Source organism: Diorhabda sublineata, chromosome 1, assembly GCF_026230105.1.
Source record: "Diorhabda sublineata isolate icDioSubl1.1 chromosome 1, icDioSubl1.1, whole genome shotgun sequence".
Taxonomy (NCBI): Eukaryota; Metazoa; Arthropoda; class Insecta; order Coleoptera; family Chrysomelidae; genus Diorhabda; species Diorhabda sublineata.
In genome coordinates this window covers 6,341,736-6,366,729 of record NC_079474.1, presented here as the reverse complement: position 1 = coordinate 6,366,729, position 24,994 = coordinate 6,341,736, and the positions used below count along the sequence as shown (strand labels likewise).

The window sequence follows — 24,994 nt, the reverse complement described above, 5'->3', positions numbered from 1 at the left end:
ATGTTTGATTAGGTATTTTCACCATTAAAACTTTTCTTTTGAATAGTTTAAATTGGCTGTTCCATACATTATCCTCACCTTGTATATAAAATAGGTCAAGCGTTATATGCAGGGAATTGATATAGAAATAAACATAAACTTTTATATAAAATAATTGTTGGTATAATGGGTAATCTTGCAAACTGCTACCATAATAAAAAAATCTCTACATATTATGAACACATTATGCTACAAATAAAAAAAGTAATTACAAAAATCGAATGAAAAATAGTAAAAACACTAACAAAATTGTTTTATACAAATCAGCTTATATTTTCATAAAAAAATGGCAACATTGGCAGCTACAACCAAAAGTATTTGTAAAATTATAAAACAAAAATATAAGTTTAGTTATCAAAATTAACAAAAATATAATCACTTCTAATTCAATCATTTCCATGATTAAAATAAAAATAAGAACGCAACTGAAGAATCATACTAAGCAAAGTCATCCTTTTCAAATTTCTAACATTCAATTTTCTTGTATAAACTTTTCAATTGAAATCAATCCACATTTCATTTTAAACAAATATCTCTAATAAAGGTCGCCAAACTAATTTCAACAGCTCCAATATTATTTTTTATTTAAGAGAAAAAAATTGAAATATACATTAATATATTAAACATGAGAGATAGGTACTGACAACACTATTTACATTACCATTACACCAATACTCACAATTTCACTGTCTGATACCAAGTTATCTTCTTTAGAGACTGAAGGTAAACTTGGTTATCGAAACGCGCGTCATATATTGTAATCGTGTGTGTTGGTGTAAACAGTGTGTTCAGTACGAATATCACCAACGATTCCAGAAATTCCAACATAGAAGAGAGATAGGTGTAGAGCTCTTATTGTGTCACAAGCTACATAAACAGGTTAGTTGAAAAAGTCTTACTTGTCAACATTTTTAAAAGGCACCAGATATTTCAAAGTTGCTTTCACTTTACTCTGGTTCCACAGAAAGAGGTAGATACAAACAAGACTGTTAGTGTCGAGCACTTCATATCTCCTTGAAACAAAAAGATGACCCATGTTACTTTACGAAATATTCAACCTCAACTGAGATGTATTTGTCAAAGGTGTTATTCAAATCATTAAATTTACCAAAATCTTTTTCCCTTGTTTTTCTCAAAATTCTTCAAAAAAGGTAAACCAATCAACAATAGTTGATGAGAAATAAAGTAGATAACAATTATTACATACATTTATTTTGTAGTATATTAACAAAGCTAAATTTACAAATTTAATCAAAAGAAAAATATATAGATCATATATATATATAATATGTACAAAGTTATTTTTTTGTAAATCAAGATATATTTTCATACAAAACTACAGAGCTAATATGGTAAATGAAATTTAAGAAAAAAAGTGACCAGAAAAATATCTACAGATTACAACAAGAACAATATGGGTGAGACAGATAAGTTCTCATTGAAGATATCGGGTATTTGTTAAGGTGGCAAAAATTGAGTAAAAAATTAAACCTGCTTTTATGCAATTTTAATTTTAACCAAAACACGAAAATTAAATGTTAATTTGAAGTAACGGATGACCAATTCCACCAATTAATATAAAATTTCATACCTAAATATTTTAGTGCCATTTTATACGACATGAATTAATAATGACATTTAGAGGTACACATTGTTAAGCTGCCCCTTAGGATTAATTAAAAAAAAGATTTTTTTTTCAAATCTTACAGCTAGTCAAGATAAACTGTACATTTTCTGGAGTTTTAGCACAAGTAATTTATAATGAAACTATGAATAGTCTGTGTGACATATAAATTGAAATTACGAGTAAAATATATACCTCAACTTCATTAACGCTGTACAAAACGAAGAATCCTGATCTCAGTAACATCCACAACAAAAAATATTTATCCCAATCCCCAAGTTTCAATTTGGTATATATTTTTAGGTAATTTCAACATTTAAATAATATATCAGTCATGTTCAACTGATTTACCAATGATATTCCGACACACACCTCCAGAGAGCTTTCCAAAAACAATAAAAACCGTGTCCCCCGCACAAATATTTATACAATCACATACTACCGTCAACTAACAGTGTTAGTCCGTTTTTTTCCTTGTTCTTTTACACAGTCTATATCGGATTTTTTGCCCTTAGCCTGAGCCAACATGGTCACTAATTTTTTAGGAGAGTCCCCTACTATCCATCCATGCTGAACAGGTCTATCTTCGTCGTCTTCGAGTTCGTCCCTTAAGGGTTTTATTTCTATTAAATCGCTGGCTTCATCTTCAGAAGAACTTGACCAATGGTAAAGAGGGTTAACGGCTGCACGTTTTCTTCGATTTACCGTAACGCCATCGACAGTCGTTTCTTGGGTTTTTGGTTTCTTTTTTCCCGATGTAGATTTCTTCTTCTGTGGAAACAAAACATTTTATCAGAAGAACTTTATTGCAAGTTTGTTTTTACAAGAAATATGGTAAAATTTAGTAATTTGGTATACGCAAATAGTCCTGTAATCAATATAAATCTGTTTATGACTTTTTAAAGTTCAAAACAACAGGATAATATACTAGAATGAAGACAAAATAAACAGTAATAGAATGGATTCCATTATAGAGAAAGATCTGAAGGAACGAGATGAGATCACTGGGAATTATAGAGTGAAAAACGAGAGATACAGGAATGGAAAAATGTAAAAGAAACAGATAGGATTAAGGAGACACTATAGAGAACAAAACAAGGATTTATAAATCCCTTCCCTGAAATAAAGACGAATAGAACGGATTTCATTATAGAGGAAGACCTGGTTAAACGAGATTACTGGTAATTGTAAACCGGAAAACGACAAAAACAGGAATGGAAAATATAAAACAAATAGAATTGAGAATAAGCTTCAAAGTGAAAAAGGAGGAGTGATACATTCATGAAATAAAGAAAAATTAATAGAATGGGGAATAGATGACCTGGAGAAACAAGATGAGACTACTGGGAATTAACAACTGAAAATCGAGAAAAACAGGAATGGAAGAATATAAAAGAAACAGATATTAAGGAGAAGCTTTAGAGAAAAAAACGAGAAATGATCCATGCATGAAATAAAGAAAAAGTAATAGAATGGAGAATGGAAGAAGACTTTGAGGAACGAGATGAGACTACTGGGAATTGTAGACTGAAAAACGAGAAATACAGAAATTGATAGATGTAAAAGAAACCGGCGTTATTATAAGAATCTATAGCAAAAAAACTACCAAAAACGCTTGACTTGATAGTTTTATAATTATTTTTTTTTGGGTAAAAAACAAGCACGAAAGAGTAAACCCTATACACTCGAGTGTTACCTGCAGCGTGGATGTATTTGTGGATATTGGTCTTGAGCTCCTTTAGGTTGTATCGTTAGTTAAAGACGTGCCTTCCCGTGGATTCCACTGAATGCACTTCTCCAAAAGAAGAAGTTTCACTAACTCAGATCAATCGTTACAATATTGATTATTTGCTAGAATCACTCCAAAAACTAAGAGCCTAGTTACATCTGTTATCAAACCATGTAAAGCGCACAACAAATTGGCGTTATCAGCGTCATAAACCAGTGTTTATGAGCCACGTCTGTCTGTCGAATAGAGCAAATACTGCTCTAGGTGGGATTATGTGGGAGAGCTCGGATGAGCATCTGCCGCAGTAATATCAACAGAGGCATATCAACGACCTTTCTTGTATGGTCTAAGCTATCCAAGTTTCTGATCACCTGTGTCGAATTGCTGTTTTCTGTATCGAATTAAGCATCCTCGGGGTATTGCTTCGGTGCCGAGCTTCATCAATACTACAAAGCTCGACAAAGCTAGTCCTTAAAGAGGATGAGAAGCTGTTTTTTGGCATTTAAAGAGGGTTGCAAGTTTTTGTGACGATAGTCTGGTAAAAACAGCAAAGGATAAATCTCCAATTAGAAAACGGAATTGAGGTCGACCACGAAAGAGGTGGAGTGGCAATCTAGAGCCAGGATGCCTGACTTCAGTTGTGCCAGCAATATTAAGAAGCTGGACGAAACTAGGTCTTAAAGAGGATGAGACGCTGCCCTTGCTATTTCGGCCACATGACTATGCCAGGACACATTGCTCTCAACATCCAAAAGGCAATTTTTGAATGATAGTGGTTTCATGTCCAGATAGGGCCAAATTCAAATCCAAAGGGTATAGTTTCTGATTCAAAGATCTACTAATGGAGATAAAACGATTAACATCATGCAAAATATATCGAATGATTTAGTTCCAAAGACCTATTCCCATTCAAGAAATAGGATAAGAAAAAATAATATTCTAGTGGACTGGAATCAAATGGATGGAATCATTTGGTTTAGTTCCACAGACCTATTCAGAAACAAGAAATTTGGTACCACTGCCCAAGTTATCGCCTTCAGTGACCGAAGATAAACTTGTTTTCAGTAAACAAGTGTAGGCGTGGTGGTAGTAAACAGTGTGTTCATTATAAATATCATCAAAGTTTCCATTAATGTCAATTTAGTTCAGAAATTTTATGTTGGCGAAATTGTTTTATAAAGAAATATCAATAATTGCAATAAAACTTCTTTTTCTTAATAATTCCTACAAGGACTATTCATTCAAAAGTGAATAAAAGCATTTTAAAACAATTTTGTACTTACCACTTTCTTAACTTCCAATGGTTTTTTAATGTTATCTACAGGTGGTAATTCATCTACAACAGTTTCATTCTGTTGTTCAGTAGGTGTTTCAATTATTTGTTTCTCAATAGGTTTTTCTCTTGGTTTAACTTCTATAATTTGTTTTTCCAATAGTGCTTCGAATTGAGAATCATCTGAACTCCAGTATTCAACTAAAACGTTTTGTTTTCCGGAAGTACATTTTCTTTGACTCTTTCTACTCGCTACACCTATGCACTCTTTCAATTCTTGCTCTAAATTAATGACATTGTCTTCTTCTTTTGTATTCTTTTTGTTACTTCTTCGTTTCGTTGTTTTATTTAAGCTGAATTCATCATCAGTCGATTCCGAGTTAGGTCTAGCTCGTTTCTTTCCTTTCAATTTCATTTTCTTTTTATTTTCCTGTTTTTTGTTGTCTACTTTGGGTTTTTCCGGTTGTTTTTGTTCTCTATCAACATCGAGTTGTTGATCAGATACATCATCGAATGTTAAAGTCGATTGACTCCTAACGTAATTCTCAACTAATTCTTCATTAGCGATGGCCGGTATACTCCTTATTTCTTCGTCAATATCTTCCACTTTGGATTTAGCGGCGTTTTTAAATATTCTACCCATTATCATGCATTTCTTTTTTGTTATATTTTCTTGTGCCTTGGGTTTTCTATTTAAAGAAACTGGTATAATAGTGGTGGTAACAGTATTCACATCTTGTAAATCTCTACTTTCAGCTTCACTTTCATTTTCGGTATTTTTCAAGGTTCTGAAAGCTTTGAAATCTGGTTTGTTAAAAGCATCGGTATTATCCTGAGTTTCTTCAAAATCGTAAACGTCTTTTTGAAATTCTTTGTTGTGAATACTGGGAGAAGGAAGCTTCTTTTTAGATACTTTAAATAATAAATTACTTCCAACCTGAGCTTTTTTGACAGGTTTCGATTTTCTGGAATTTCTAGATTTTTGAGTTGGTGACATAAGTGGTTTCTCTATTTCAACAACAACATCAATCACCTGATCAGATTTTTTCTGTTTAGGACTATAATTCAGAACTTCTTCTAGATTTAACTCCTCAGTGGGTATAGAGACTTTGAGGCCCTCAAATACTTTTCTTGCACCTTTCGTCATCATTCTTTTAGTTTCATTACACGACCCATCACTAAACTCATCGTTGCTGGTTTTAGGAGAGCTCGTGTTATCGGGTAATACCTGATCAGACCTGTAAATTACAATCATAAATTGTTATTGGAATTTATGCAGTTAGATAGAGGTGTTAAAAGTACAAATCGATTTAATCCATTGCTTCTCTTTAAAATTACAGTTCAAAGGGATATTTTCCAAGAATATCTAACACTTACTAGATCATATCCATGTTAATTTTGATAGTAGCAACCATGGAAGGAAAACATCAATTTTTATACCAATGGTAAAAGTATAAATATGAAAATTGTGTATATCGAATATATTAAGGAAAATTTCAAGCCAATTTTATTTACAAAAAATACATTTTTTTCAGTTATACTTCTTAATATGAACAAGGTTACGAGGAAGAAAAGGATGAGTAAATATTAAATAATAATTAAATAATCTAAAGGGCTTTGAAGTCATTAAAGAGGGAAACAAAAAAAAAAAGGAATTAAAAACATAAAAATTACACAGAAATCTGAGAAAATAAAAATAATACTGGACAAGAAATTTCAGGACAAGTCTCTATATTAAAGGCCTATTTGACATGGGATAGAAAGTATAATTAGATCACAGCAAAAAAAAATATAATTACTAAAAAAAATCAAGTAACAGCATATACTAAAGACAACTATAGTAGCAAATTATTCAAATAAACCAGAAGAGAATCAATGAAGAAATAATTTATGATATTGTAAGATGTTTAAATTTTACGAAAGAAAAATTAATGACAATTGACACAGTTTCTTATTTTTTTATGAAATATTGTTAATTATAATTAAACATGTAATTCATACTTCGACAGTTCTTCCAACATTTACAAAATTCAAAGCCCCAACAGGTACCTATTAAAAGAACAATTATATATGTGTGTCGAAATGGTTTGGTCGTTAAGCTACCCAAACTTGTGCTAAAAGGGCGAAATGGAAAAATAGTTCAACAAAGAAGGGAAATGGAAGGAATCAAGGACATGATGGAAAACAAATTAATAATTAAGGATATGTTATCTATTCACATGCTACCAATTTATTATTTATCGTAATAAGGTTATGAAAGTTACCTAGAAAAAAAATTGATTATTAGAGTCAATATAATATAGAATAGAAATCAAAAAGGGTAAAAGGTTCAGATTTTCTGATTGACAACATTGTAATAAAAAATAGGTAACAACATTTGAATATAATATAATAAGATATAATCAGAAAACATAATAGATTCCACTATTGACCAAAGGAAAAGGGAAAGCAAAGAAGAAGAACAAGATAGAGGACTAGAAAGCAAAATGTCAAAGTAAATGAAAATAAAAATGGCATTAAAACAAGTCGAGTAGCAATCCACGTCAAAAAGACGTCTGAGGGTCAAGAAATACAATAAAAATATATTAACAGAAGTGACAGTTATGAAAAATCTAATATTAATCGTCAGAAAAACCCAGAATCCACAAATCAAGAGAGGTAATCTGAAAAATAATATACCTTAAGGTTTGAATAATGAAGAATAAGACGACTTACCTAGTACTAGATAAAATTCCCTCGAATCTAATGTCGTCACATTTTTCATTGTGATTTTTAGAGATGTTCTCAAAAGTCAATCTAACATCATTAACTTCTTCCTGATTTTCTTCTAGCGATTGATCTATGCCCCAATTAGACGAAATAGTATTGGAATTGGAAGCGTCGTCGTCGTAACTGTCGCCTAACGGCGTCGGTATCCTCGAATTGTTGGAATAATCATCAATACCTGCTAAATCTCGATTTTGTATGAAATTCTTCTTCTCTAACCATTCAGGTTCGTCTATCGGCTTCAAACCTAAAGCTCCCACGACTTTCTCTTGCATTTTTTTGTTTGAATAACTACTAGAAACTTCCGAGCTACTTTTCAGCAAACTGCAACATTCCAAAAAGAGTTCCTCGTCCCTGTTTAAAGTTTTTCTTAATTTAGGATCATCGTAGTTGCGAAGATTAGTGCTATCCTCGGAGATTTCTTCGTATTGGACCGGTTTAAGGAAACTATTGTTATCGGAAGCAGGCTTTGAGACACTGGGCGATCTGGGTTCAGAAGGAATATCTGATTTTTCAGATGATAAAGAGATATCGTCAATATAATTTCCACCTGTTTGATTTTCGATTATGTTCTCTAATAAACTAATTTGTTTTTCTAAAATTTGAGTCTTCGACTCGAACGGTTCAGTGAGACGCGTGTCTGTGGAAATTAAAGTATCAGAGTCGAAACTTTTACGTTCGCCCAAGCTTTTGTATCTTTTGGTGTCGTTATTTTGAAGAATTAGATCGGAAAATTGGTTAGGTTCTTTTTCGATAGTTGGTAAAACTGGTTTTGTTAGAACATCATTTATAATGTCGGCCAATTTCAAAGAACTATTTGTTGAGAAGGTCTGATTCGGCGATTTAATTTCCAGTTCGTTATTTTTCAATTCGTTAGCCTTTTCGATTTCTTCTGACGATTGTATTAGCGACGGCGGTTCGATAACAGATTCTCTACTATTCTCATCTTCATGTCTACTGATAATTTTTGATTTTTCAGCTTCTCTTGCTTCCAACTCTGATAATTTCTGTATGTGCGTTAATGTTCTTCTATGTTTAATCAGATTCTCTAATTTCACAAAAGATTTATGGCATATTTCACAATAATTAGATTCAAAGCTATCACTCTTCGATTTACTTTCCGAATTAGAATCGTGATTTGTGAATATCGGTTCAATCTCGACAGGGATCTTTCTAAATTTCTTTACACCATTAATTTCGTCTTCAATTAATGAATCATTTTTAGTAAAATCATAAATCTTTCCAATGTCGTTTTTACATCTCGATATAAACTTTTCCTCGGTTAAGAATGCGGATTTTTCCAACATATTTTCAAACATATTGTCAAAATTTTCGTCATTTACATCTCTTGAAGAATCCTCGATATTAGACAGGAAAGAATTTTGTTGTTTTGGCACGTAAATATTATCGTTAGTGGAAGCTTTAAGAAGATCAAACAGTTCGTCACTATTGAGTTTCCTGTCAGATTCTCTTCCTTTTTTTTGTTTTGTGTCACCAATAGATTTATCATCTTTCTTTCTCCCTTTTCGTTTACTCTCAATAGCATCGATTAGTGGATCTATAAGGTCGTTTTCATTGTAAGAAGCAACTTTACGAGATCCTCTCCTACTTCTCCTCAGTTCTTGATTCTCTTCAGTCGTTTCTAACCCTTCCTCAACTAGTTGGTTCGCTAACATTTCGTCAACTTTATTTTGTATTACTTTGGATTCTTTTTCTAATTCTTCCCGAGTCATTTCCGCGCGCAGTTCTCTTTCTATACTATTATCTAATTCTTCAAACCCATTCAGTTCGGCTACTAGATCTTCCAATAAAGGTGTTTCAGTATTGAGAACTTTCCTCTGGAAATCAAAATCGTTGTTTGGTTTTTCATTTTTCTTTTTGTTCCTTGTCTTTTTATTTATGTTATCCAAATTTTTCGTATCTTTTATCGACTTTTTATTGATATCCACGTCGGTGAGCTCTGCTAAAGCTTCATCGTGGATATGTTCTAACGCCTTTACTTTTGCTGTTCTCATACTCTTTCTACCTCCAGATACATCGACATCTGTTACACCATCTTTAATCTCTTTTTCCACTTCCACAGGAACCACATCACTGACTGATAATATTGGAAGTGTAAAACTATCCACAACTGCATCTTCTTTCACTTCACCGTTAAGATATTGGTCTTTTTCTGAATTTTCACAGACACTTTCTTTAATTTTCGGTCTTTGTTTTCTTTTTATACTGTCTTTTATTGGAACATGTTCTTGATCTTTTAATTTTTCCACGGAGTCGTTCTTCCTAGGTAACCTACGAGGTAATTCAATTGGTTTTTCCAATTCGAAATCTTCGGTTTCTGAAAATGCGTATATGTTATCTATTTCTTCTCTAGTTACATCATCAAGTTTCATGTAACAAGGTATTGCATTTTTCAATGATTTTGTAACGTCGTCTTCTAACTTTGAATTATCAACGTCAGTATCATCGTTGTTTGATTCCATGTCTTTAAAAATATCATTTGCAGCGTCAGTAATATCTGTATCATATTTATCAAAGGAGGAAATTTTAGAACGTGATTTTCTCCTACCCCCTTTTTTCTTTCCCTTTTTAGATACTTTTGTTGTGGTTGTTTCAGATTCGTTTATAACAAATTGATTGGGAATTTCATCTTCGACATATTTTTCAACTTCCTTCTCTTCATCAACAGTTGTTTTATTTAATTCTCCAAGTACAGGTGGTTCAGGTCTCGGCTCTTTCTCCTCAAACGGATTTGATAAAACTTGTTTCAAATTGTCGCTTGAAGGTATCTCTAAATCATCAACTTCTTTATCTAAATTATTTTCTTCGTTATTTGTAATAATATTGTCTTCTTGGTTACTTTTTTCTACAGAAATGTGATTTTTAATTTTTTTCTTCTTTATTTTTTTTAATCTACGTATTACAACAGGTTCGACAAAGTTTAGTGTTGTTTCGTTACTGATTTTGACAGATTCATCAAATTCTAAATTAGTCTCAAACTTTTCTGTTTCTTCTTCGTTCGTGTTCAATTGAGTACTGTTAATAATATCTGGGAGTATTCTGTCTTTTTCGTAAATTTGTTCGGCCTTATTTAATTTCGTACTTATCTTTAGTAAAGGTAATTTAAATTCTGATATAGTTGTATCTTCTAAATCATCTTGCTGGTTCAATACATTTTCCTCGGAATTTCTTTTGGATTTTTTCTTTCTACCGATAGTTTTTGGACTTTGAAATAATATTGGGATAGAATTTGAAAATCTTTCCTCTACTTGTAAGGACATCACGTCTTTGGTATCATAATTATTATGTAAAGTAAGATCTAGTTTGGGTGTTTCAATTATACTGGTTTCTATAGGAATTTCGTCAAGTTCCATGTCCATTTCTTGTACAGAATCATTCAAACAATCTTTGTCTGATATTTCTACTGGAGATTTTGAAACTTGATGCGTTTCCATAGGATATGTATCTTCTTTGGAGAAGGTATCTGGTGGTGAAAAAGTTATAATTCTTTTTTTCTTAATCACTAATGAGAAATCTTCAAATAAATCGTTGTGACCTTTTTCTCCCACTTTTTTAATATTCTTAGATTTTCTTCTTGCCTTTTGTTTATTGATTATTATTTTTATTGGTGGTTCTTTTTCTTCCGAAGTGTCTGCGAGTGGTGGTATGGTTGTTAAAAACGCCGCATCATCGGTACTTACAATAACATTTTCTGCAATTAATGAGACATTGTCGTTTTTAGACTCTATTTTGTCTTCTATATTTGCTTCGATTGTTAGTTTATTTTTGAGAATCTTCTTCCTTCCCTTTTTAGCTTTCAGCTTGGTTCTATTTTTATTAACACCGTTATTTGTTGTTAATAAAGAATTTTTGGATAAATTTTCTTTTAGAATATAATTTTCACTTTCATCAACACTTATTGAATGTTGTTCTTCAACTATATGATTATCTTTTACTTCATCTATTTGATTTTCTTCTAATCCATGTGAAATATTTTTATTGTTGCTTGTATCGGTTATTTTAGTTTCCGAAGTTTGAGAATCTTTACACTCATTGTTGTTATTATTATTAATACCATCGTCTTCTATCAATTCTTTGGTTTCTTCCTGTTCTGCATAATTTATAACAGACTTCTTCCTAAGAGATCTACTAGAACTACCATTATCAATACCTTCTAAGGTATTATTATTATTGATGAATAATTTCTTGATTTTTTTAGGTTTTTCCATTTCTTGCTCAATGGAATAGGTATTAAAATCCGACGAATTAACTCTAATCTCGTTTACTTCTGATATTTTATGATCATCATATTGTTTAGTATCTGAATTAGGAATGTCACTAGATTCAATATGGGAATCAGGTGTATTAATAGATGACATGAGACTTTGTCTAATAGCATTCCGAATTTTTTCTTCCAGTACTTTAACATCTGATGTATCTGTTTCTGAACTTTGAAGAGAATAGTTTAATTGTGAGCTGTTGTTAGAGTTGACATCCCTTTGATTTAAATGTAACTGGTTGGAGTCCGAATCGATATTTTCACTTATGTTTACAACATCTATTTTTGATAAATTATCATTTTTAGATTTTTTGTTAGTTAGAAGTTTAAGGAAATCTACATCTGAATTAGAATTCATTTCTTCACTTTCTAATTTATCTAAATATTCCTCTGAAGCAGAAAGCTTAGAATTATTACATTTTCTGTCTGGTAAATGTTTGTTTAAATCTACATTTCCAAAATCTGGGCATTTAAAAGATTCTTCATTTGTAACAAGTTTTGAATTGTTAGATTTTCTACCAGTTATAGGTTTGACAAAATCTACATCTGAGGAATTAAAAAGTGGTGCAGACTTTGTTTCCACATCTCGTTTATTTAAGGATTCTCCGGATGCGAAAAGTGTTGATTTTATAATTTTTATTTCAGTCGATGATTTATTTTCTGCCAAGTCTAGTTTATCTATAGATTCTTCAGATGTAAAATACTTTTTGCATCTCCTACCGAGTCTCTTAATTCTATTATTTGGACTAACAGATTCTGGTTCACTAACTTCAGTCATGGATGGGCTGTCAAAACTCTTTCTCAAAGATGATGATCTACTTTTAGACCTGTTTGATTTAAGATCGGGTGAATTAAATTCAGACTGTGACAATATATTGCATACTTCAGCATCTAAAGTATCGTTTAATTTTGATATAGATTCATTTGAAGACATTAATATATTAGTAGATGATCTAGTTCTTCTTAAATTGCACAAAACATTTTTTGATGAATCATTCTGAATGAACTCAGATTCGATTACCATTTTAGAACGACCAGATGCCTTGACCATCTGGTCTATTAAATCCGATTGTTTAGTTTCCATATTTGTTGAAATATTTTTTAGTGATTTGGATAATTTTCTTCTAGGTGTCAGTCTTTGATTATCGAAGCCACTATCAGCATTCAATTTTTCCATTGAATTAGATAGAATTTTCGATTTTCTTGGCGATCTTAATCGTCTTTCTCCTTCTACGCTAAGTATGCTTATAGTAGAATCATCTTTGTAATGTGTAACTACAGTTACATCATCTCCTGATAGGGACTTTGTCTTATCTAATTCTGGAAATTGTAAAAGTTGCAGATTATTATTCGCTGTAGTATCTGTAGTTTCTTTCACTTTTGTTGATTTCTTTAACGATTTAGTTTGTCTAGGACTATCTAAATCATCTCTTTCAACGAGTATATTTTCAATCTTCTCGGATACGAAAGAATCTGCAGTTTCAATTGATTTTTTGGAAGACTTTGACTTTTTAACTAAATCATTTTCTTTTATACTGGTTGTTTCAATGCAGTTTACTTCCAAATTATTTGAATATTCATTTTTATTAACCGTTTCAATACTTGCATTTAAAGATATTAATAATTTCTTTGGAGACTTTGGCACTCTTGTTGTTTTAATGCTCTTATTTTCTTCCAAAAGTGGACCATCATCGTTTTGATCTACGTCAGATATTGGTGATATTTTCACTTTTAATACCGGTTTAAGTGATTGATCAGGAAGTTTATCTTCAACAATATTATTTTCTAAGCTAACTCCTTCTTTCTCAGTTAATTTTTCTTTTGAATTGTATGAAGTTCTTTCAACATATGCTGATCTTTTTATTGCTTCCTTTATGAATTGTTCTGACAATCTGTTGGAAGTTATTTGTTCAGGAATGAAGTTTTCCAAAGTTACCGATAGATTTTTAAGCTGTTGAGAAAACACTATATCTTCAAATGGTTTAGAAACATTGTTTTCAGTAGATATTTTCTTTTGTAAATCCAATGTTTTAATTGGTTCATTCAAGTGACTGTCTTCTGATTGCTCTGGTGTGGGAAAATCTTCTACACCATCATTTACAATTGCTGTAATAGTTTCAGAAACAAGTTCCTTATTATTAATGTCAGTTTCTAAATATCCCGAAACTAAAACCTCATGTGCATCATTAGGTACAACTAAAGAAGGATCTTGTACATTCAGAGTGTCCTGTTTTAAAGCTTTAGGCTTTCTCCCCCGTTTACGTTTGGTTAATTTGATTTTCAAATCTTCATTTTGTGGTACGATTTGTAATTCTTTGGTGATTTCTAAAGCATCGACCAATTTTTCTGCATTCAAATTATTTACAGACATCTTTAGAGACTTCGGTTTCCTACCTCGTTTTTTACCTTTGGGTTTAACAATAGTTTCTTGTTGAACAAGGTTTTTTGTTTCTAAAGTATCAATCTTAGTATTATACATCAATTCTGGTAGGTTGTCGAGAGATGAGTTTGTTTCTTTTCCATAATTCAAATTTTCGTTATTCTTAAGACATATATCTGATTCTGTTATTGGAGGTTTTGTTTTTCCTTCTAAATTACTCACTTTGGTTTCTAATTTATCTTTTGAAGAATCCGGATGCGATAAATTGTTGATTTCACCTATTTTATCTAAATTTAGTTCATCTACTGTGTTAATTGCCTTCTTTCTACCTCTCTTGGATGGCGTTTTTATTTCTTTCTTTGTAGCTTCGGTATCATCCGATTTGTTACAACCAAATTCAATTAAACTATTAATATTATTTTTGCTATTTGTTCCTTCCAAATTGATTTCGATTGATAAATCCTTACATAGGGTATTATGTTTTGTATTGGTATCAGTTGTGGTAATTGTATTATCTTCATTAATCTCTTTATGTAGCTCCTGGACAACGCTGTCAAGCTCCTGTAATTTATTAGTCAATTTTTTAGGAGATTTTGATCTTGTAAGCATAACAGGAGTTGAATCATATTCTTCTAATAAATCTTTAGTTTCATCAGTTTTAGACATCTGTTCTGCTTTAATATCTTCAGAGTTGACATCTTTTTTAATTTTAGACTTTCTTGGTGAAATTGGCCGTTTGGTTTGGCTTTTTAGACGCGATTCTAAAACGATTGGCTCTTGCAAATGTTCATTAATTGTTTCACTAGATGAATCTGCACTATCTTTTGTGTGATTTACATTTTCTCTTTTTGTTCCCTTTCTTGGTTTCCTATCGGTTATTTGGTCGGAATCATTACTGGAGCTGTCTAGTTGTGCTTTAGAGAATATGTTTTCATCATCTTTTAGTTTTGTTTCTAATACAAGTGAATCTAATTTTGTTTCTTTAGATAATTCAGGCCGAGTATCTTCTACAACTGGTGTTGCTTTGAGAATATTTTCATTGTTAATAAACTTTTCAGATGACAATGAATTTTCTTCGCTATCTTTTTTTATTAAAATATCAGATAATTCCTCATCGGGTAATATTGTTTGGTTTTTCTGTTTTTGCTGTCTTATTTTTTTTGGTTTTCTACCTCTTTTTTTTGGTATGATTTCAGTTATAGTTTCAGTAATCTCAGATTCTTTTTGATTAAATTGTGGTGTTTCTTTTTGTATATTATCTGATATTGAGGGCTCTAGAATCGAAGTAGAAACCTCATTATTGATTTTTTTGTTTTGATTTTTATCTTTTTTCTTAAAACGTCTTATTTGTTTTTTGTTAATACCATTAGGTAACATGTCAAATTCATCATCACCAATGGTATCTTTATTATCTGCTGCACATTTACCTATAATTGTTATTTCTATTTGTGCCTCAATGTCACCATCTTCTACTTCTTGATTGGATTTTATTTTGTTTGCATCATTGATAGTTTCTTTGTCTAAAATTTCTACACCAGCTGCTGCCTCATGTGTTAAATGAACTAAATTCTTAGATTCATTATTTGCAGGCGGTATTTTTCTAGTTTTCTGTTCCTTTTCCATGGTTTTCAATATGGTACTATTTTCGCCTATTGTATTTTTATCTAAACTATCTGTTGAAACAACATTTACAATATCAAACGATTCTTTTTTAAATATCTCTACATTTTTAATGTCTTCTCTTTTTATATCGTTATTTTTGGTCTTAGTTGTTACTGGAGGAATTTTGTCTCCAATTATATCGACGTTTCCAATGGAAGAAACTAAAGTTTTCTTTTCAACGTTATTTAAATTCAATGTTTCATTACTAACTGAAAATTTCTGAACTTCATTTAGATTTGTTTCAGGAATTTTTATAGTCTTGTTTTGTTTCCTGAAATTCCTAAGATTTTGTTTGTTAACAGAATTTCTAGTTTCGTCGATTGTTTCTTCGTTTTTGAGAGTTTCACTTAGACTTGCTGTAGGAAGAACGTTATCACTAACAGTCTTATTTTCCAAAAAACAAGGTTCATCTTCGATAGGAATTTTATTCATATCTTTTGATTCGATTGGCACTTTTAGTGTATTTACAGTTTCTTTAGTTTCAAATATTTCATCTATGCGAGTCTCTGGTAACAACTTTTCATGATCCAATTTCCGTTTAGATCTACTCTTTATTACTTGTCCAGCCTTTTTAGTTACTTTTTCTTTAGGAATAGTTATTTTGTTTGTCAATTCTGTTTCTATGATGGTTTTCAAATCAGATACTTTTACACCTTCAGCATCTTCTCCAGCCTGAGTTTTCATTTGTTCAATAACTGATGTTATATTTGGATTACATTTCCCTTTTTGCTTCAAAGATGAAAGCAGATTATTTACATCTACAATTTGATTTGATACAATTTTTGATTTATCAATATTAACAACATAATCTATAATATCGTCTACTGTAGTTCTAGTTTGCATATTTTGCTGTTTAAGATGACCGTCTATAACATTCTGAATTGTGCGATCTATTGAATTGAACAGGTATGGAGTAGGTAATTTGACTTTTTGTGGTTCCTGGAGTTTATTATTTACCACATTCTCAATAATTCTCTCTACAGATGTTAATCTATTGAATTGCCAAGGTGATTCGTTTGACTTGGCAGGTAAGGATTTTTGAACATCGGTCGTAACTTTGTCTCTTGGTTTTATACTGAGATCTAAAGCGACTTCTTCGCACGTTTCATTTTGCGTTTTAAATGTGGGAATTTTAAGAATACATTCTGTTTTTGGTGGCGAAGGGTCAGTAACTGTTTTTGGACATTTAATAGCAGGCGATAATGTTTGTTTCGGCTGTGAAACATTTTCACATGATTTTTGTTGCAGTTTGCTCGTCAACATAGCTATACAATCGTTTAAGCCCCTAGCAGGTTTTCTGATTTTTCCTTTTAAATTAGGTGAGATCATTGGGAGAGTTTTAGGTTTTACCGAAGTTTCTATCGATATAGGTTGTAACTTGTTTGGATCTTCCGATGCAGGTAAATTCACAAGTTCAGTCACGGTAGTATCTGTATTGATTACACTAAAAGGATGAGAATCAAAATTGGGTTCTCCTTTAGCTTGTAAATTTTTCTCGTTATTGGAATCGAGCTTGAAAATATTTTCAGGAACTGGAGAGTCTTCATTAGTTTCATTAAATGTTATCACAGTATGGGCAGTTTCTGATATGTCAGCTATATTTTCTTTTGCTTCCATGGTAGAAGGAATCACTATCTTCACTGGATCTTTTTCTTGTTTTGGTTCGTCTAAAAAAGGACTTTTCGAAAGTGGAGATTTATTATTATCAGTTTGTACTTTTTCTGATGCATTATCAATTTTCAGTCTCTTCACTCTATTAATAACGTTTCTGAAGCTTTGTTTGAGATTTCTTTTTCTTTTATTTAAATCTAATTCTTTATTTGCGGGTTTTTTAGAGAGTTCTTGTTCGTACTTTTGAGCAACTTCTTGACTAGCTTTTTTAGAGGTCTTTTTCTTGTTTATACTAACAATATTATTCAACTTGTTATTTTTCTTCGTTTTAGGTTGGTCAACATCATCGTTATTATCATCTTCCGGTTCACTTGTTCTTGTTTTACTTCTAGTTTTGATATCAACATTTGGTGTAGCTTCTTGTTTGGATTCTTTTTTATTTTTTCTTTTCTTTACAGGAAAGAACGATTTTATATTAATGTTCCCCGTTAAAAGTTTCTTAACTGCCAGTTTTCTGGCAAGTTTCGTGCTTCTAGGGGGTGTCTTCTTGACAGCTGTATCATCATTGTTAATTTCCGTCTTTTCCAATTTTTTTCTAGTTTGAGGACTAGAAGAAGGCTTCTCCGAATCCTTTTTGTAATGTTCATTTTTATCAATATTTTCCGCTAATACTGACTGTCTAGTCCTCCTCCTTTCATTTAAAACTTTCAACTTTCTTTTTACGGAAAGTGTGGTTGTCGTATCTAAAATCTTACTAGATAATACCCTATTTAAGCTACGCATAGATCTAATATTGGAAGTTTGGTTAGATTTTTGGGTATTGATAGTTTTTTCAGTTGTTTCTTTAATATTGCTACTTTTGCTGTATATCACTTTACCACATTTGACTTTCTTCTGTTTCGTTTTTTCCAGTTCTTTATTTTTTTGCTTTCGACGTACTCCATCATAGAGAGATATCAGCTTTCTTGTGGAGCGTTTTGCTGGTAAATTCGCCAACATCCGTTGAATAGTTTCCGCTAAATAATAAAACAAATAAGGTGAAAATTCATACTTTTATGATTTGATTATAATAAATAACTTCAACTAATTGTAATTTATATAAACTACTTAGAAATATTATATTGAGCTCACCATCGCTTGGTCTTTGTCTGGGACCATCATACTTGTACTTTTTCTTCTCAGTGGAATCAGTCTTTCTTTTATGATGGTGCATTCTTACTACCAAACCTAAAATTTCATAATTTTGTAATATTACTTCAACATATCAACAGCATCAATTGATATCAAGCAATATCAAATAATCATCTAAATGAAGAAGAAAGGATAGAGGGAGGAAAAGAAAAATGGCATAGATTTAAAAATAGTATTCTTGAAGTTGCCAAAGAGACATGTGGAGTATACCTAATAAAACCACAAAGAGAACAGAATGGTGTGACATTGATAGCAAGAAACAGACGAAAGCTTGAAGAAATCACAAAACAAGTAGTATCAGCAGCTGAAGAGATAGGCCTACAGTTCAATAAAGACAAAACAAAGTTTATGGAAATAAAGAATAAATGTGGAAGCAAGACAAAAAACAATTTCAAAGTACATAAACATTAATAGAATTCAAGGAAGAAGAAAATTACATGTATTTGGGTGTACTACTATATAATAAATGCAAAAAAAAAGAAATCGAACTAAGAATTACCAAAAGTAACAGCTGTGCAGGCAACCTTAGAAGAATATTGACATCTAAAGAGATATCCAGATCTACGAATGTTCGAATTTATAAGACAATTTTGAGACCCACTCTGACATACGCCTGTAAAACCTGGATAATGTTGAATAAAACAAAACAGAAATTGGAAGTCTGGGAGAGAGAAATATTAAAAAGAATTATTGGAGGAAAGCATACAGAGTAAAAATGGGAGAGAAGATAAATTCATGAAAATTACACACTTTTCAATGAGACACCAATCAGCACGTTTATAAATACAAAAAGTTACAATGACTAGGTCACTAGAACGATTGGAAATAAACAGAAGAGGAAAAGAGGTAGACAGAGCTGGAGAGAATAAGCAAGGAGAAGTGGAGAGAAATTACAAGGCTATGGACCTAAATGGTCTGCATTTAAGCCTATATATATATAAACAATAACATACCTCTTCGTTTTCTTCTAGATTTGGCTCCATATCTATATTTGCACTTTTTTCTTGCCAACATCCAAGTCCAATCACCTCCACACTCTAAAATATGCCTGTGTAATTCCCCTAAAGTGTTACACTGTTTTTTGCACTTAGTACATGTTCGAGCGTCACTTCGTTTCCACGATTTACACTGCACATTGTTTTCTATAAAACCGACTTTACCTAATGCCGGAATACTCAAATGTCTATACAGTTCACTTTGATTTCCGACGAATTCGTAATGCTGCACCCAAACATTCTGGTGGTAGATCGTTTTATGATCCAGAAGATATCTGTAATAAACATTCAATTAATAATTGCGATACATCTTATTCAAATTTTCATATACCTCATATTTGGAAGTTTTGCACCACAAGCTGCACATATATACATTCGACATCGAGCCCATTCTCCTGACAACTCTATGAGTTCGTCCTTTCCGCGCGTTGGATTAGTAGGCAATTCAAAGTTTTCGGTTTCTTGTGATGAACAGATCAAAGTAATTTTATCTGATTGGTCTATTTCTCCGTCATTTGGTAACGACGATTTTCGACGTAAATTTAAAAAGCTGGGAATTTCTCTGAGATCGGGTTCATTTGTCTGTAAAACATTTACTTTTTGAAATATCTTCAATTGTACTTTTTAACATTACTGAATGAGTTTAAGATGGAAATTTATGTGCAAATTATGTCAAACTCGTCGTGTAAGCCACGTTACAAAAACCAAAAACTTCACTACGTTTGTGTGGCTATTACTAAAGTGATTAAGCCAATTTGTTGCATATATAGAGGTGTTTAGTTGCTGCCCTAGTCGGTTGTCTTTTGTGGTGGGGACTGCTACTCGACCCGAAAAATACAATAGACTTCTATTTACTTGACTCGACCATTTACACGACTCTGCCAGTCAGCTCGACTAAAATAAATGTGTTCAAACGGGTCAAGCACTAAATTACTCGACCACTCGACTAAACTACTAGCTGCGTCTGAACCGACCTTAAGGTTATGGCTCACTGTCTGTTGATTACTTTCCAGTAGGTGTATGGGCATTATATTATATTATAGTATATATATACTTGTACGCTTCTATACACAGGAGAGTCTTGACCTTTTTTTGTTTGTAGAAAGTTATTACGCACAGTTTCTTCTTTACTTACTCGATGTGGTCTTCAAGCATGTTCACTCGATCTTTCAATCCACTGTTTTATTTTTTTCAAACACCTTACTTCATTTATGAGGATCAATAATGACATCCTGATGCTCGTCGAAGGTGTCTGACAAAAACTGGACTGACCTAACCTCTCCTCGTCCATTTCTTCAGTTATTAAGAGTTTTTCCACAGGTCCAACTTATATAAACTTTAATATAAATTGTGCAGCATTATCAAGATGGTTCAGTTCAGTTGATTAGTACCAAGATTAATGAGTGTTTTCATATAAACAATGTATCCAATTTGTATACAAAAACTACTGAATTTTTTTCAATTTCCAAAATTTTTCCAGTGAAAAATGACACTTATAAAAATATTTGTATTTCTAAGAGGAAGAGGTATTGTTATGTATTAAATGTAAAAATTATTCATTTTTAAGTCTTTAAGTAAACACCAATATCTTACTTGACTACTTGCTATCATGGTTACTTGATCGTCATCACGTTCCTCTATTTTCTCAGTCATATTGAATACCCTATTTAAAATTTCATTCAACACTTCTCGGACTTCCGTGAAACTTTCATGACTAATACTATCTTCGGAATCTGAATTTAACTTATCCAGAGCTGCTTTCTTACTAGCCTCTTCTCGCAAGTCCTCAAAAGGCCCTACAATAATTGATATATGTAATTTCAAATAAAAGGGTATATTTGAATAAAATAAAATTTGCTATAAAGTCTGTCATGCTATAAGGAAACTTGATCATTTTCCAAACGTTATAAAAGTTAAATTGGAGAATAAAAAACATTTTCAGTAACTGGTTTCCTTGATTAATTTGAAAACTACCTAGAAATCAATAAAGTCCATATAGTCATGTCGTATGGATCTATGGAGCTGTATAAACATATCCATAGTTCAAAGGAATCCTAACTACCACCGGAAGAGAAACTTCTATTATACAAATAATTATACAGTCCATTTAGTTAAGTCGTATGGATCTATGGAGCTGTATAAACATACCCATAATTCAAAGGAATCCTAACTACCACTGGAAGACAAACTTCTATTATACAAACAATTATACAATCCATTTAGTTATTTGTATGGATCTATAGAGCTGTTTAAACATATCCATAATTCAAAGGAATCTTAACTACCACTGAAAGACAAACTTCTATTATACGAAACAATTATAGTCCTTTAGTTATGTGGTATGGATCTATGGAGCTGTATAAACATAGCCATAATTAAAAGAAATCTTAACTACTACTGGAAGACAAGCTTCTATTATACAAAACAATTAATTATCGCTAAAAACATATTGTACTTTTGAGGGCATAACCATCTGTTGCTTCATTATAACCCTCCATAAACACCCATGGAACAACCTCTACGGAAGACTTGTTTGTCACAGCCACCAATAAAACTACTGATAGAAAAAAGAATACTCGTAGAACAGAGACCAAACCAAAAGAGAAAAAGGTCGACTAATCCTAGATATAGAACAGGAAAGGTGGGAGATGGATTAACAAAAGCAATCATGGTTAGGTAAATTACTGTTACCATAAGTATCTACACCACTTCAAAATTGGTACATGGGGTGAATGTATCTACTGCAAATGTGCAGAATCCTAACAATCTTAGAGACCACATGTTAGTCTCATAAACTTCATATTGTGCTCTATTGGATGTAACTAATCAAATTTTACACAACATTAATTAAATAATGGAATAGTTACAAGGAGTTAAAAAAGAATTGACCTGCTAACCTAAGAAATGAACGGAAAAGGATTTTCTCTGACTTTAGCTTATCATACCAGAGACAAGATTGAAGCTACTTTAAAGCCAACACATTAGTCTATACAACTAATAGTATCTTATTGAAACATAATACCTAGAAGAGGAGCGACTTAATTATTATTATTATTTCATCTTTTTTTAAATATTATTATGTGAGAATTCGTCTTACCTCTTCTGTCTAGAATTCTGTTCAACTCCTCTCGGCGAATTTTATTTTTATACTCATCGCATGTGGTGTATTCCTGAATTTCCTTCGCAGTTTTCTTATCGTCGATAATTTTTTGTTGACGTTTTTTAATTACCAATTGCGTCCACATATCGAGTTTACTGAGATCTCTATTTTCAGTTTGCTCCAAAATACTGGCCTAGAAGTATAAAAAAATATTTTCAGAACACAAAAATAACCCATCCAATGCAAACAATAATGGAATTATAAAGAGAAAGTTCTAAGATATGACATAAAAATAACACTGGAAAAATGGGTTTCACAAGATAAAATTAAATGTTGTCGTTAAGCTACTTGTCTCACCAGAACGATTACAGTTAATTTTTGATTTTCATTAATAGTATCTTTTTCTTTAATAATTTTCGCTAAAAACATATTCTATACTTTTCGTGGCATAACCATCTGTTGCTTCACTATAACCCTCCATAAGCACCTATGGAACAACCTCTACGGAAGACTTGTTCATCACAGCCACCAATAGATCTGCTGGTAGAAAAAAGAATACTCGTAGAACGGAGAAAGACCAAAAGAGAAAATGGCAGACTAATCGTAGACATATGGCAGGAAAGGTGGGAGATAGATAAACAAAAGCAATCATGGATAGGTAAACTACCAACTGTTACCATAAGTATCTATACCACTTCAAAATTAGTACAAGAGATGAATGTATCTACTGCAAAAGTTCAGGTACAAAGCATAAGATGACGAAAAAAAAAAAAGAAAATGAAGAGTTTTGTAGGACCTAGCACTCTTCGGGATAAAAAGATACTAGGGAGCCAAAATAAAATGAAAGGAATAGATAGACAAAGAAACATCGATAGTAGTTTTGCTCTAAGTATCATCTTGCTTGTGACAACTAAACTACCACCAATATACCAGTTGGTAGAAGAAAGAATGCTCATAGAACAGATAGAGACCAAAAGAGAAGATTGTAGTCTTATTCTGAACAAATGAGAGGAAACTTGAGATATGATTGAACTAACTGGAAAAACATTCTTTCAGAAGTATTTACACCACTTCAAAATTAATACAAGACAAGAATGTACTTACTGCAAAAGTTCCGAAACAAAGAAGAATACATTTTGTGACTATATGAAATGGATGGAGGGAAAAAGAGAAATGAAGATTTTTGAAGGATCCACCACTCTTTAAAATATAGTAAATAAGATGCTAGATAGCCTTGCTTGTCACAACTATACTACTTCCAACAGACCTATTATTAGAAGAATGTTCACAGAACAGAGAAAAACCAAAAGATAAGCTTGAAGACTAATCCTGGATGAACTAAATGGTCACACACAATACCAGAAGTGTTTACACTGCTTCAAAATGAATACAAGGGGTGAATATATCTACTGCAAGCAATTAAATAACAAGGAGCACATCTTTTCTAAATACATGAGATAGAGAGAGGAAAAAGAAAGAAATGAAGAACTTACTAGGACCCACCACCCTTCAGAATATGGTAAACAAGATGCTAGATAGTCAAAAAACTTGGATACAATAAATAGCATAAAATATACTTATGTATAAACATATATATGAAGACAAAAAAATATAAAAGTATTGGGTAGACAAAGAAACATCTTTAGAAGTTCTGCTCTAAATGTTACCTTGCTTGTAACAACTAGACTACATCCATCAGACCTGTTGTTAGAAGAAAGAATGCTCGTAGAACAAAGAGAAAGCAAAAGAGAAGCTCGTGGATTAATCCTGGATGAACTAAATGGTCACACACACTACCAGAAGTGTTTAAACTGCTTGAAAATTGATACAAGATGTGGTGAATGTATATACTGCAAAGGATCAAATAACAAGGAAAACACATTTTCTAAATGCATGTGAAGGAGAAAGGAAAAAAATAAGTGAAGGACTTAATAGGACCCACCACCCTTCAGAATATGGTAAACAAGATGATGGATAGCCAAACAGAAGGAAATGTGATAAACTAGAACAACAACATGAGAAAAAAATATATAGATAGATAAATATCAAAGCTCAAATTAGTACCAGTTCGAGGCAGTGATCACTCTAGGTTCGACACTGTTCGATGTGATAGAAATAGAATAGAAAAAAAGTTGTAAGTGATAAATAGTTTAATGGGGAGACGACTTGTGTGGGAGACGATAATATGTCACAAATATGGGTTTCATACCAATGGAATTAGGTTTATAACACCATATACCGAGCAATACATATTCTTTTAAAATATAAGTTTGGAGACAATACAAATTAAACTAACCAACACGTGAAGAGGTGCTTCGTCTAAGTTGGAAATGTAATATTTTTAT

At 31.9% G+C, this 24,994-nt stretch overlaps 1 protein-coding gene across 1 annotated transcript in view; it reads right to left on the bottom strand.

Moving 5' to 3' along the window:
- Window positions 1-139: 139 nt before the first annotated feature.
- Window positions 140-24,994, bottom strand: part of LOC130453031 (protein PF3D7_1417600) — a 43,129-nt gene continuing 18,274 nt past the window's right edge. Inside the window, exons 4-11 of the mRNA XM_056792618.1 lie at window positions 22,647-22,842; window positions 21,143-21,345; window positions 19,881-20,131; window positions 19,508-19,824; window positions 18,495-18,590; window positions 7,381-18,379; window positions 4,676-5,903; window positions 140-2,434 (exon numbers count right to left, since the gene is read on the bottom strand). Coding sequence (XP_056648596.1) covers window positions 2,108-2,434; window positions 4,676-5,903; window positions 7,381-18,379; window positions 18,495-18,590; window positions 19,508-19,824; window positions 19,881-20,131; window positions 21,143-21,345; window positions 22,647-22,842 — 13,617 coding nt within the window. The 3' untranslated portion in view covers window positions 140-2,107. The remainder of the gene's footprint in view (window positions 2,435-4,675; window positions 5,904-7,380; window positions 18,380-18,494; window positions 18,591-19,507; window positions 19,825-19,880; window positions 20,132-21,142; window positions 21,346-22,646; window positions 22,843-24,994) is intronic.